General features: G+C 33.3%; 1 protein-coding gene across 1 annotated transcript in view; it reads right to left on the reverse strand.

Moving 5' to 3' along the window:
* Window positions 1–344: 344 nt before the first annotated feature.
* Window positions 345–15,854, reverse strand: part of LOC145634895 (ornithine aminotransferase, mitochondrial-like) — a 43,396-nt gene continuing 27,886 nt past the window's right edge. The window contains exons 9-10 of the mRNA XM_081686227.1: window positions 5,450–5,683; window positions 345–715 (exon numbers count right to left, since the gene is read on the reverse strand). Of these exons, the coding sequence (XP_081542353.1) occupies window positions 577–715; window positions 5,450–5,683 (373 nt within the window). The 3' untranslated portion in view covers window positions 345–576. The remainder of the gene's footprint in view (window positions 716–5,449; window positions 5,684–15,854) is intronic.

Genomic DNA, 15,854 nt, shown 5'->3' on the forward strand with positions numbered 1-15,854 from the left:
TTGTTTCCTGATTTTCTGACTTTTCTCCTAAAATCAGGAAGGGCGGCTGTCACACACTCCCGCCCCAACCCCAAAATGGATTTCACCTTCAACTTTCAGGTACTCCCCAAACAGCAAGATAGCAGTTGAATCAGAAAAGATCACAATATACGATCCACTACAACACCAAGATGAAATATTATTTACGCTCAATCAGGCACAAGCCACCCTTGAAGCACCTGCAGATACAAAATACAACCCACAGTAACACATGCAAAATTTTCACCACACCAGAACAAAATCTAGGAACATTTAGAGTTACCACAATGAAACCTATTAATGATACTTCACGTCTTCAGCAACTGTTTGCAATAAGAATGTTTTCCAAGATAAATCAAGGTTTCACTGCACAACTGAAAGTTATGTACATAGCACAATTATGACCAACACCTGAAAGATATTATCATAACTAAAATCAAATGAATTTTTCAGGTGAAAGCACATGGATTCGGAAAATATTAAAGGACCTAACTTCATATATAGCGACACGGAAGTTGATGCGCAAACCCTGGTGAATGAGTATATTCATTCTAGGGCTTACAGGTTTCTACCACAACGATCACATACATCAGTTTCCATTGAAGTAACATGTTCAGGCTTTTCCTTTTGCATCTTAGGTAGATCAAACTCAAACACTTCAGACAGTGCCTTGGTTCCAAGTTTAAGCTCATCCATGCTGCATGTGTAAATTGTTTATTAGGCAACAGCCTGACAATACCAATATATTGGGAAAAAAACATGCAGATAAACATGTACAAACAAGGATAGCAACCCTAGGCAAAAAAGAGAGCTAAGATAGCAGGGTATGCATAACTACGTAGTATAACAAAATAAAAGATGAATATACATTTTCTATTACAATATACAAAATGAAAATACAAAAATCTATAACAAAAGTCTAAATGGAAGGCTAAACAAATTTCCAATGTAAAGTGTATAAACAATTGAGCACATCAGATAATTAGTTGAAATAGTCTAGCAACCAAACTATTAGAGCATCAACACTCGTGGTATAATTTTATACCACGGTGTAAAAACTCAAAAAATAGGAAAAATTGGCATTTACTACCAGCGAAAACACCCCGTGTCGCATTACAACCACACAAATTCTCAACTGTATATATTGCTACCACTTAACAGATTCCGTTAAGATTTTGTTAAGTGGGCCCCATATTTCATTAAATAATAATTTAAATTATATATAAAAAAAACTTTAAAAAAAAAAAAAATTTCTCAAACAACTCCCCTCCCCTTCCCGGCGTCAGCCACCCTCCCCCCTCCCCTTGCTAGCGGCCAAATGTTTCCTCGAGACCAGCGAACCCCACCTCCTCCATTTCCCCACCTGCTAACCACCCCTAACCTCGTGGTCGGTGCACCGACCCGCTGCTAAACCACCTCCGCCGCGAAACTCCACCAAATTCTTCATCGGCGGCGCTCCGACCTTCCCCCCACCCCTACCTAGCCAACAAACCCCAATGTCCTTCTTGTTGCCCCGACCACCAGCCCCAAACCACCAGCCAATCGAAACCCTAAAATTCGAAATCGAAATCGAATTCGAAATCCTAAACCACCAGCCCCAAACCACCGAAATCGAAACCCTCATTTAGGGTGGTTTGGCGCTGATGGTTTAGAATTAGGGAGGGGGGCGATTTTCGGTGTGGGGAACAGGGAGGGGGGCGATTTTCGGTGGGGGAAAGGGAAAGGGAGTGGTTTCCAGTACGGGGTGGGGGTCGGCAAGCAACAACGGGAAAGGGGGGGGGGTTGTCTGCGTAGGTGGGGGAAAGGGAGGGAGTGGGGTTGCGCGCCGACAAGGGGATGTGGTGGGGTTGCGCCGGCGCCGGCAGGGGGGAGGGGGTGGCAGTTGAGGGGAGGGGCTGCAAGGTGGTTGAACGAAGGGGTGGCTGCCGTTGTTGTGGAGGGGTGGAGGGGTGGCTGCCATTGTTGTGGGCCCCTCAAACAGAAACAGTAATGGAGTTAGTCACTGGTAGTTATTTCTACAGTTACGGAATTATAGCGGTAGTAATATAAAATATTTTTTTAAACAGAAATCTGATACATGGTGCTTTTGTTGGTAGTAAATGTGAATTTTTCCTAAAAAATATGCAATTTTTTACTATATTGGTGGTAAAACTATACCATTTGATGGTACATACCATCCCATGATAAACAATTGCTTTGGTCCCCGTAAAACATGAACCAACCATGTCACGCCATATGGCCTGGTTATCATGTATCTTTTATTTTTTTTTTTCAATTGCATTTTAAGAAAAAATGATAAAAGTAAAAAATTATGAAAAAATTACCATTGTTCATCATTTTTCAAGAGCTATACATAGACACCCATATTGATATAATTTTATATATTTTTTCGAATTCACTTTTTAATACATAAATTGCTTATTTTATTTAATTTAACTTTACAAACATTAATTAGTTATTTCCAATAATAAAATGAAATATAATTATAATTAAATTAAATGTATTATTAATACAAATAGGAGAGAGAAAGTCTGGTGGTAAACTTTTTTTATACCATGGGTGAGATGCTTTTTGGAGAAAGTATATTGTATTGTGGTATAGATGATGTGGAGGAGTGAGAAAGTGGTAGAGAGAGAGGGATAGTATAATTTTTTATACCATGAGTGATGATGGTCTTGGAGCACACAATCCCAAAGGCTGCAGCAAAGTAGCAAATCATAGGTGCATTCTAAAATCTCACTAAGGTTATAGATATCTTTAAGATGTCAGAAATGTGTCAGAAATGACCTGCTCCTTTCTTTCAATTGATAAGTACCAAACGAGCATAGCAAAAATATGTATGGCCATTTCTTTTAGGCTTCTTCTATTCTATTTTAAGCTGCTATTTCCAAATATAGTCTCAAGAATATTTTTATTTATTATTTTTTTTTTTATCTAGGCTATGCTCTAGTTTGACAACAATTATCTTTAATTGTGCGTTGATTATAATCATAAAAAGTTAATATTTTTAAAATAAATATTAGATGTTTCCAACAAGATCTCATTTGAATATATATTTTCTTGTACTCCCTTTGTCCCTATTTTTTGCACCATTTGACTTTTCACGATCTATAAGGCTCATCTTAAAACGTATATATCTTCATTTTCATACACGTAAAAATAATAAAAACGCAATATTAATATATACAATTAGACGATTCTTTAATAAAATCCTACATGACTCTATTATCTCTTAAAAATTAACAGTAATATATGGACAAAATTTTCAAAGTTAAACCCAAAAATGACAATGAGGCAAAAATAAAGGAACAGGGAGAATATGATATTGTAAATCGTGGTTGAAGTTTATAAAGTTTGATGTTTAAAACAGAAATAGTGCATCTTTTGTGTCACTATGAAGTATATAAGAATGAAAAGGTGTGAAAATACGACAACACCACCACCAACAACAATAACAAGCCTTAATTCCAAAATGATTTAGGGTCGGCTGACATATATCGTCATAAGGAACCGTCGGAAAAGGAAAGAGCACAGCAAGATAATTGATAGACTCAAAGAAAAAAGACCAAAATGACTAATGCATAATTAAATAACAGTACAAGGAAACAAGGTATTAGAAAGCAGTTTGTAACAAGCACAATTATACATATAGAACTGCCTTCAAGCCAATGACGATTCTATATATATACATATATATATATATATATATATATATACATATATATATATATATACATATATATATATATATACATATATATATATATATATATATATATATATATACATATATATATATATATATATACATATATATACATATATATATACATATATATACATATATATATATATATATATATATATATATACTAATTTATCCTTTATCTTAGATAGTTTAATCTACTAATTTATCCTTCTATTTGATTCAGCCAACCCCTCATCTCCCCTCGACCATACACCAACCTGAACCCTGCCATGACTAGCCGAACCCGACCCAACAAAAGGGCAAAAACCGCTATCCACCCACCAAAATCCACCACCTAACCACAAAAAACCTCACATCCACTAAAAAAATCCCTCCCCCACCCCCCAAACCCTTTTCCCAACCTTCGAAACCATCACCCATCATTTAAAATACCAATGACACAGAAAAATACCACCTAACCCACCAAAACGAAAGCCTCCTTGACCTTCATTCCCATCTATATTCTCTATCCTTCCTTGAAGGGTGGTTTAGTGGTTAGGCTGCTGGTACGGCCATCCAATGTAGCTGGTGGATGGGGTGGTGGATCTAAATAGAGGGCAACGTGGTTGGTGGTTGTTAGAGAGAAGATTAATCATTTAAGCCTAAGTTAGCCATCTTAATGGCAATTGGCGGGCTCTAGTTAAACATGCAAACTAGTCACTTGAGAAAAGGGCCAAATTATATCCACCAAGAGGAATTTGCAATAACATGAGGCCATTATATTGAATTTCCCCAAAAAAAAAAAAAAAAAAAAAAAAACGAGAAATGCTTAGCTAGGAGGAAAAGGTGGAAATAAAAAATGAAACAATAGAATTGATTATAGTTTCAAGCAAATAAGGATTCCTTGATTATGATTTCACAAACACTACATTCTAGTTTACAATTAGATTCTATGTTACTAAGACTCTACATTTCATCTAAAGTACTCGTGCTCTAGTACCAGTGCTAGACAATTATGGGTATGACACTTGGACACTTCAATTTTAGTTCAAATTCATGAAATTTTTCACAAGATAGCCAAGTCGGACCTGTATATGTATTCGTACCCATCATGGGTACCCATGTCCAAGTAAGATAGATTAGAGTTCACATATTAGACCACTATGAGCATCAATAATGGTTTATAGCTACGAACTTGTTAAATAGCTAACTAATTTCAAAATTTGCTCTAACTAAAATTTCAAATTTCAAAAGACTCTACCTAAAATTCGCTTGGGCAAGTTAATTGCTTGAGAAATTGCCAAAAGATGAGGAACTGGTACATAAATGAAATTTCCTTCTATTAGCTACTTTAAATAGCTAACCATTGGGACACAAACTAGCTACAAAAGAGTTAAGTTAGAAATCTTACGAGGCATGGCAAGCTAATTTAACAATTAGCTTAGCATTGGAAATGCTCTAATATATAAAAAATTCGAGAAGAAGAGAATTGCAAGAATGCACATTTGCATCAAATTATAATCATATGAAGTATAATTAGATCACAAATGAACATAACCAATAATCAGGGAACTCTACCCCCCATTTTCCAACCTGCTGCAGCAAACCAAAGAAAGGAACCATCCCATTGGCCCATTTTCGAGAAAAGTTGACTTCTATGTCAGCTTTACAAAAGACAAAGAATACCCAAACTTTAAACCATATAAATTTTTCGTATCCATATTGTTGGAAAAATATAATTACCTTATTGAGAGTGGAGGAGTTAATCTTATGATTGTGTTGTGGGTAGGCTTAGCAAGAACACCTCTCTCCTTTAATTTGAGGCATATATCATAAGCTGATGCAGGGAACAGAGCTTTGCTATTGAGTTCTACTGCGTTAAAAAGACCTTTTCCACGCACTTTTACAATGAAGTTAGGGTACTGCTGTTGAAGCTTATTTAGCAAATGCCTAAGCTCCTCTCCTAACTCTGCAGACCTGTATCAAGAAAATGTATAATTAAACAATCTACAAATGCTTTAAATGAAAACACCAAGAATAAAACAATTTGTTAAAGACATTAATAACTGCATATTATCTCGACGACTAATTTAGTCCATGTAAAGGATATACATTTTGCCATTTTAAACCACTATGCTGAAATATTTCGCTAATAGCAAGTTTCAAAGTCTTACTATAGGAGTTCATTCGTGTTAGGTGGTCTTTGAAAAATATTCTAAGACATCATGTTGCAGAAATTTCTTAAGTGGACTACCCTAAGAAGTTGCACACTTCAGCAAACCACCTAAATCACAAGTTATAGTTGAATTTATAATGAATACACAACCACCTTCTTATTGTTCAAAGATGGATACATTTTATTTCAGATAACCACCCACAAATGTGTTGAAAGTCACCAAACATTTATTTAGAAAACACTAAAATTAGTTTACTTCTAACTAACGTTTAGTGAGAGGTTGGAAATGAGAAAAATTTTCATCATCAAATTTAGCTAATTCAATAACATATTTGCAATGTATTGTTTTCAATTTATACTGCAGAAGAAAAAGAAGAATAAGAGAGGGATAAAAAAAAGAAAGGAGATATAAGGATTAGAAAGTTATTTGTGAAAAAATTATATAAAAGTGCACTTTTGTGATTTGGGATTGTAACCCATGTTTCTTTCTCCTTGATAATAACACATAAACTATACAACGGTTTTCACTAGTTATTATATTGTATTAGTATTACCTAAATTTAGAGCAAACAATAGACGTTACCATTTCACTAATTATCAGACTTCCAGGAGAATAATTAATTATCTAAGTTACCAATTTGTAAATTGTAACTCCTACATTTGGTATCACAGCCACGTTATTTTCTCAACAAAAATGTCTACTAACTTTATTCAGCCACAAGTGCCCCAATTATCAAAGACGAATTATGAAGATTGGCGCATTAAAACGAAAGCACTACTTAGTTCCAAAATTTGTGAAAACGATGGGTTTGAAAAACCATCATATGAGGCAAAATTGGCATTAACTCAAGAAAAGAAAGATGATTTGTAAGAATATAATAAAGGAGATCAAAGGGCATTACTTTTGATTTACGCAGGTGTAGATCGCGAAACACATGTAAAGATCTCCAATGCAACCAGCAAGTAAGCTAGGGACAATCTTGCAATTATATTAAAGGAGTTGAGAGAGTTCGAAAAATTCATTCACAAGCCTACGAGGTGAGTTTAAGAAAATCACAATGACTATTTTTCTTGCCTACCTACAAATGCTAACCAGCAGAAATTAAATGGAGAAAAGACCGAAGACACAAGGATCGTTGAAAAGTACTTAGATCATCCAGTAAAATATTTAATCATGTATTACATGCAACTGAAGAATCAAAACACATTATCAATAGAACTTATAGAATTCCTTCTAGTGCATGAATAAAGAAGTCTGAAGGATGATGAACCAGGTGTTATGGAGCAAGCTTTTGAATCAAAGTTTTCATATGAACAAAAAGGTGTAAACCAACGAGGCGGTTTTCATGGACAAGGTACAGGTTGTGGTAACTACCCACCAAAGTAATGAGAGATATTTTGGCCATGGAAGAGGGTCAAACAGAAGAGGAATCAGTTTTAATGAACGTAATAAGACAAAAGTCATTCCACGATTTAATTGTAAAAAAATGGACATCGCATCTGAGCAGAAAAACAAAATGATCAAGGATCGATTGAAGTTTGTTGAAGATTCAAGAAATGATTAGGAAAGTCTGACATTGTTGCTAGCCCATGAAGAAGTTATTAATCAACAACACATGTGGTTTTTCGATTCTGAAGCGATTAACCACATGTGCGGAAGAAGAGAATTATTTATTGATCTTCAGAAAATCAAAGGTAATGTAAGTTTGGGAGATACGTCCAAACTATAGGTTGAAGAAAAAGGGAAAATTTAAAATTTTCTCAAGCATGGAAATGAAGAATTAATTTATGATGTTTATTACGTGCCTAATATGAAAGTAACTTTTAGCGTCGGGCAACTTTTGAAAAAAAGGATATATCATTCATTTGGAGAGTAATAATCATCAACTTAAAGATAACATTGGAAGAATTACTGTTCAATAAAAAGTAGAGAAGAATCGCATGTTTCCTCTACAACTTAACACTAAAGTACAAAAGTGCTTCTATATTGTCATAGAGAATGAGTCATGGAAATGACATAAACGTTTGGGGCATTTGCATTTCAAAGGCCTAAAATTGTTACAGTCAAAGAACATGGTGCAAGGGTACATTGAAGATCTTAAACAAGTTTGAAAAATATGTACGATGGAAAACAAGCAAGACTAAGGGATTATCATGGAGAGCGAAAGAACCATTGGAATTGTACACATGGATCATTGGAGCCCGTATAATTGCTACTTTATTATATACATTGATGATTATAGTAGAAAATTATGGGTGCATATGCTAAAGTTGCATTTGATACATTAGTTGAATCTGATCGAGGGGTGAATATACATCAAATATATTAATTTTTTAAAATAAATTTACAGGAATTAGACAACAATATACAGCCCCCTATACACCACAACATAATGGAACTACTTAATGGAAGAATCGAACAGTTTTGGACATGACACAAAAGCATTTTATAAGAAAAAGGATTTCCAACATGGACAACCTGTATACTAAATGATTGTCCTATAAAGTGTAAAGAATATGACTTCACAAGAAGCATGGAGTAGTGAGAAGCCAAATGTTAAACATTTTCGAGTGTTTGGGTGCATTGCATATGCCCAAATACCTGACGCAAAGAGGAAAAACTTAGATGATTGAGGTGAAAAATGTATCTTTATTTGATATAGTTCACAATCAATCAAAAGCTTATAAGTTATACAATCCAATCACTGGAAAGTTGATTGAAAGTAGAGATGTAATCATTAGTGAAGGAAAATTTTGGAAATGGGATAATCAAGAAAGGAAAAAAGGAAAATAAAATTTGTGTTCGAAGAACATACTGATATTTCTAGGATGAGTTCTAAAAAACACATCCAAAAATTCCTAGAAATAACAATAAAGCATCATCATCACCATCATTGGAAAAGTGTCATCATCGAAAACACATATTAAGATGAGTAGCCTAAATGACATCTATGAAAAGACAGCTAAAGTTGAAGACGTTGATTTATTTTATGTATATATAGACCATGAACCCATCAATTTTTAAGAAGTTGTTGGAGAAGTAAAATGGATATCTGCTACGAAAGAGGAAATCCACTAAATAGAGAAAAATGATGCATGGGAGTAGGTTACATTGCCAAAGGGCCATAAATCTATAGGTGCAAAAAAAGATCAAAAGAGGTACATGGTGTTGATTATGATGAAGTATTTGCTCATGTAGCTCGTTTAAACATTATGAGAATGATGATCTCACTTGCCGCACAACATAAATTGAAGATATGTCAACTTAGTGTTGAGTCGATATTTTTAAATGGCATTTTAGAACAAGTTTACATTGAATAACCAAAATGTTTTATGATCAAGGGAGAAGGTAAAGTGCTCCATTTAAAAAAGTCACTTTATGGTTTAATGCAAGCCCCATGAGCTTGGAATACACATATTGATGGATACGAAATAAAAAAATGGTTTTATCAAGTGTCCATACAAACATGTTATGTATGTAAAGAAGAATGGTGATGATGTTCTTATAATAAGCTTATACGTTGACAATCTACTATTCATTAAGAACACCCAAACTATGTTTGATGATTTCAAGGTAGCAATGTTTAAATAATTGAGATGACATATTGTGGTTTAATAAACTTCTTTCTTGGCATAGAGGTGAAGAAATGTGAAAATGGAATGTAAAGAAGATTCTTGAAAAATGTAAAATGGATTCATGCAAACCTATGAACACTTCTATTGCAACAATGTTAAAGTTGACAAAAATAGAAGGGAAATTCATTAATCTAACTTATAAGAGTCTTGTTGGGAATTTAAGATATTTAACCATCATCTATTATATATGGTATCAAGCTTGTTAGTAGATATATGGAAACACCTAAGGAATCTCATTGGTGCATTGTAAAGAGAATAGTAAGTTATATCCAAGATACCTTAGATTATGAAATGTTCTATTCTTATGGAGATGGAACAACATTATTTATTTATTCTAAAAAAGTACAACAGGGTGCGTTTTAACATGGTTCAATTGCTTTTAATCGAGTTCAAAAAAGTAACCAGCAATTGCTTTCCCAAGGTGTGAAGCAAAATAAATAATATCTTCATTTGCAGTATGTGAAGCATGATTGTTTAAGAATTTATCGAAAGAACTTGGACATGTTCAAGAAGGATCTACTATGATCTATGTGGATAACATATCAGCAATAAAACTTGCCAAAAATCCAATACAACATGGGAGAAGCAAGCATATTGATACTCGGTTTCATTTCCTACGAGATCAAGGCAGAAAAGAAAAAAAAAATTAGAGAGAAAAAGAAAGAAAGAGGTGTTAGAGATATGATATATCGGAAAATATGTGTGATATATATTTTCCGTAGATATAATTAGAATAATAATATATTTAGGATTATTTATGTTAAGATATTATTTAGAGAAAATGTCTGTAGGATTTATGGTTATGGTATTATATCTTTTTACAAATATTGTTTCCTATCTTATGATTTTAGGTTTTTTTATAAATACTCAACCTATTGATGAATAATAATCAAGTCATTCTGTAAACTCTTTCCCCCAAATTTATCATGGTATTAAGAGCAAGTTATATTTTGGGATCCTTCACACCAATTTCCCCGTGTTGGTGGGTTGGAAATTAAACCCAACGGTGGGATGAACTTTTAGCTAAGATTACATTTTAAAAAAAATCCGTTGTGCAAGTTTTTAGATATATGATGGTATGTGATTTTGTTGGAGTACGTGAGTGAGTTTTATCCTGTAATGCATCTCCATGGAGATGAAGAAAAACCACGTTTGGCGCAATATTTTTATAAAATAAAAAGGATTTTTGGCTTTCTTGTGTCGTGAGACAAGATATTTTGGTTCTCCTTGTGCCGTGAGACAAGGTTTTATATATGGGTTCCAGGGTTTGGTTCTCCTTGTCCCTTGATGTTGTACCTTGAAACGACCGGAGAAGCATATTGGTTTACCTTGAGACGACAAGGCAAGCATATGACGTCTTTTAAACATTAGGATAAGAATGGACGTGGTTGTAGAAAAGTACGGACAGTAGCAAAGGATGGATGTTACAGAAGACCATAGAATCTAGTAAAGGGACGTGGTAGAAGACCTACACTAGCAAAAAGTTAGTTTATAATCATTTTTATTTAATGAAGATGAGTTCGAAAAAAATGAACGTTCTCATCATTAAAAATAAAAAAAAAAGATTGAAGGCGACATCACCAAAGTAGTGCATTTCGACTTCAACCAAAAGAAGAATCTCCAATCGCAACGTTCGTGTTACTGCCGTTACGAATGCGTGAGGGCGTTAGAGATATGATGTAATGGAAAATATATGTGTGATACATTTTCCGTAGATATAATTAGAATAATAATATATTTAAGATAATTTATGTTAAGATATTATTTAGTGAATATATCTTAAGGATTTATGATTATGGTAGTATATATTTTACGAATATTGTTTCCAATCTTATGATCTTAGGTTTTGTATAAATACTCAACCTATTGATGAATAATAATTGAGCATTAACTTTTTCTCCCAAATTTATCAAAAGGAGATACAAGAATTAGAAATGTCATTTGTGAAAAAATATATAGAAGTGCAAATTTTTTTTTATTGAGGGTTGTAAACCATAACTATTTGCGTTACCAAGTTGTAAATTGTAACTCCTACATTTGGTATCATAGCCACGATATTTTTTTAATAAAAGTGAGTACAACTTTGTTCACACATAAGAGCATATCAAATAGTGTATTTTAAACACCTCTTACAAACCTGTAAAATATTAAAATTGTTGCTTAATCGTTGTAGCACTATTGAAATACAATACTGATGAGTTAAGCAACACTGCATGGAAAATTTATGCAAATGAAAATTATTTTCATAGATTGGGGCGTGGATACACGGTTTTTTTTTATTTTTATTTTTTATCGAACATGAGGTACACTAGGTACACTGTTGCACAAGATAAGAGTAACATCATTTTTAACTTGTTCTAAGGAAAAATAAATTTAATACTTCCTTTGTTTTTAATTATTGCATCACTTGTCTTTTAAAGAAGTTTCACAAATATAGCACCATATTTATTTAAGGAAACAAAATGTTTGTGTTCACACTACAAATACCCAATGTACCAATACTTTTAATACTTAATTCTTTAGTTTATGCTTACATCATATGGTTAATTTTGTACTTCTACCACTCTCTCTCTCTTCCTTTTTTTTTACTACAAAAAAATTGTGCCCAAACCTATATGATCCGATAATAAAAGAAACGAGGAAGTTTATTATATTCAACTTTATACATAGGTGAGATGTTGACTGACATATCATTCCTAGAGCATCTTTATTCATTTATAGGTAGACTTGACTGACATATGACATTCTAGAGGACCTAACGGTGTTGTACACATCATATGTTTTATTTTATTTTTTAATTTTTTTTACAATATTTAAATATAAATTTATTTTATTACTTCATATAATAAAAAACTAGACTTTTTCAACAATGGATTGTACCAAAATTTTTAGCCAACGTAAAGTATTTTGTAGCCGTATTTAGCATTGAGTTATCAAAAAATTATGAGCTAATGTGATTACTTCTTATAACAACAAACTAGAGTTTTTCAACAATGGATTTTGCAAATATTTTAGCCAACGTAAAATATTTTGTAACCGCATTTAGCTTTGAGTTATCAAAAATTTATATGCTAATGTATCTATAAATAACAATCTAAAACTTAAGAATACATCCAACATATTGTCTCATAACAATATAATCTATAAATACTTTCATATCTACGATTAATTCTTCGTAAAAAATTAGAAGGATGATACAAATAATCTATTTAGTTAATATTTTGGTTATTTGGGAATTTCATCAAACACTGACAATTACACCTCCGAATATTCCTACCCTCCAACGCTACTATTGTCCCAAACACTACAATGCCTAATTTGCATGACACTACGTCGAGCTACTATCCTCAACCTCCACTTTCGAGTGAATTTTATGTGGTTCATGATGCTACAAGAAGAGAAAGTGTAGGGGCCTCTAGCATGCATCATGAATCTTCATTTCAAAGGTCTCAAACTATTAATAAGAGATAAATCCATAAGCTATTAATAAGTTCACAGATAAGCTTTCATGGACCCATGGACGAAGATTTTTGCATGAGTTGGTTAGATTACAACTGATTCAATCAAAGGAACCAAGTAAAGTAAGGCGAATTATTGGAAAAATATTATAGAGTATTATAACGAGTAAAAAAAGGGAAGACCGCTTAATAACTCACTGATATAAAATGAATCATGATGTTAGCAAGTTCAATGAGTGATATATACAAGTTAAAAGTGCTCATCCAAGTGGCAATGACGATGACCAAATAATTAGTAATGCCCAAAATCTTTTTACTGGCCAAAGTGAAAACGAAGAGATGAACATTTCAAAATTTTCATTCATGGAAAATTCTTCGAAGTGGAAGCATTATGTTTCTCCACAAAGTAATTCTACAAAAAAGAACAAAGACTTCTACTCCCGGGGATTACATTACCTCTTCCTTAAATCCTGATTTGTGAAATTGATAACGTGGAGCTGAGGAGATAAACGACCAATGGGACCAAAAGCAACTACAGAGGTTGCGAGGAATAAAAGCAAGAAATGGGATAATTATCAAGATATAAATAAATAAATAAATAAAAAAAGACTTACATTGTGCAAAGAACACTTCGACAACAAGATTTTGGGATACTTTGCAAGGACACGTCTAATATGGACGAAAAAACTAGAAAAAAAAAAGAGAAAGTATGCGAAATCATTATGGCCAAGTATGGAATATCATGATCACAAATCCCTTTAATATGATGACTATTAAGTCAAGTATTTTAAGCATTTTTTGTTAGGGGGGAGTAATTTAGGTACTTTTATGTTGAACTTAATAAGCAAGTTATTAGAATTTTTCTTCTCGTGTAATATTCACAATTTTCTTATTGTTATGCATTAAGGTTTATAGCATCATTGCGCTCTTTATTCTTTTTCTATTATTAATGATTAAAGTTACTGTTTAATTTGCTACTTCTCGTTTCCATTTCATTGTTATTCATTTGTATTTTAAAAAACGAGCAAACCATTGTCTTAAAGATTTGTGCCTTCAAAGTACGACAAACAATGAAAGAAACAATATTTGGAGAAAGAAGTTGAATTGTTCATCATGTCATCATCAGAGGAGTTAAGAGAAAAAACTTGGCTTAAGCTAAAAATATGATGGGAGAGAATATAGTTACAACTTTGACTTATCTTCTTTATTATATATGCATTTTTACAAGAACATTTATTATATATGCATTATATATATAGAACTTTACTTGTATATGGTTAGATTATTATATACGTCTTCCATTTTTTTGTCAACACGTTTCTGTTTTTACATTATTTATATTTTATACATGTATATAGTATATGTATAAAGCGACACTTTTATAAGTTGACACGTTTATATTTTTACGAAAGTATTTTACAGGTATATATACAACGATTTACTTTGAATAACTTTTGTAATTTATAGTTGTTTAGGGTAAAAAACCCTCGATATGTGGACCAATGCCATAGCGACACGTGTCCACAAGCTAATTAGAGCATGACATGTGTCATTCAATATTAGAAGGGTAAAAATGGGCTTCGAGAGTACATTAACTCAATATAAGCTTGTTGTGCTTGATTTTCGAGGTCGTAGATATGTAAGGACGCGGAGACCACAAGTGGAGCCAAAGATCAAGTGGTGGAAACTTAAGGGGAAAACCAACAAAAAATAGTAAGAAAGATAGCACTGGATGTGGGGTAAAATGGAGCATAGCATAAACGAAGTGGCGAAAGAAATCCTAGGAGAATCTAAAGGAAACATGCCACTAACTTGGTGAAATGAAGAAGTGCAACATGCAATAAAGAATAAACGAGATTGCTATAAGATGTTGGGTAGATGCAGAAGTGATGAAATTATGAGAAATATAAAGAAGCTAGAGGAGAATGAAGCAAAGAAAGTTGTACGTGATGCGAGAATGAAAGTGAACTGAAACCTTTATGCAAGCTTGGATACAAAGGAAGGAGAAAAAGGCATCTATAGGCTTACTCATATTAGAGATCGAAAGACGCGGAATATTGGAAAGTCAAATAAGTGAAGGAGATTGACCAAAGGTTTCATGTTAGAGACAAGGAGTTAAAGGATGGATGAAGGTCTTACTTGGATAGTTTATTTAATGGAGATCGAACTCAAGATGTTAGTGATACAGTGTCCCTCATGATATGGTTAATCGGGAGTTTATTCGAAGAATTCAAAAAGGAGAAGTCAAAATGGCATTAAAAAAGATGGTATTGAAGAAAGCAGTTGGACCTGATGCCATTCCTTCTGGGGTTTGGAGATGTTTGGGAGAAAGAGGAATTGAACGGTCGACAACTTTTTTGAACAAGATTTGGTGATGTAATAAGATGTTTTTTAAGTGGAGGAGAAGTACTTTGATACCTTTGTATATGAATAAAGGTGATGTCCCGTGCTAGCTATCGAGGGATCGAACAATGAGTTATATTATGAAACTTTAGCAGCGAGTGATTAAACAAAGGTTAAGGAGAAAAGTCAAGATCTCGAAAAACCAATTTGGATTTAGATTTATGCCTAGATGATCGATTGTGGAGGCAATCCATCTTATGAGACAACTAATAGAGATCGGGATAAGAAGAAGGATTTACATATGCTTTTTATTAATTTGGAGAAGGCTTATGATAAGGTACCAAGGGAGATTCTTTGGTGGACTTTAACAAGGAAAGGCGTTTTGCGGAAATATATTGACATCATTAAGGACATGCATACGAGAGCTAGCACAAGTGTGCGGACTGTGAGGAAAACTGGAGAGTTCCCAATTACAATTAGAGTTCATGAAGGTTCCTCACTTAGTCCTTTTCTTTTTGCTATAGTTATGGACGAC

The sequence above is a fragment of the Chenopodium album genome, chromosome 6 (assembly GCF_948465745.1).
Source record: "Chenopodium album chromosome 6, dcCheAlbu1.1, whole genome shotgun sequence".
Classification (NCBI taxonomy): Eukaryota; Viridiplantae; Streptophyta; class Magnoliopsida; order Caryophyllales; family Amaranthaceae; genus Chenopodium; species Chenopodium album.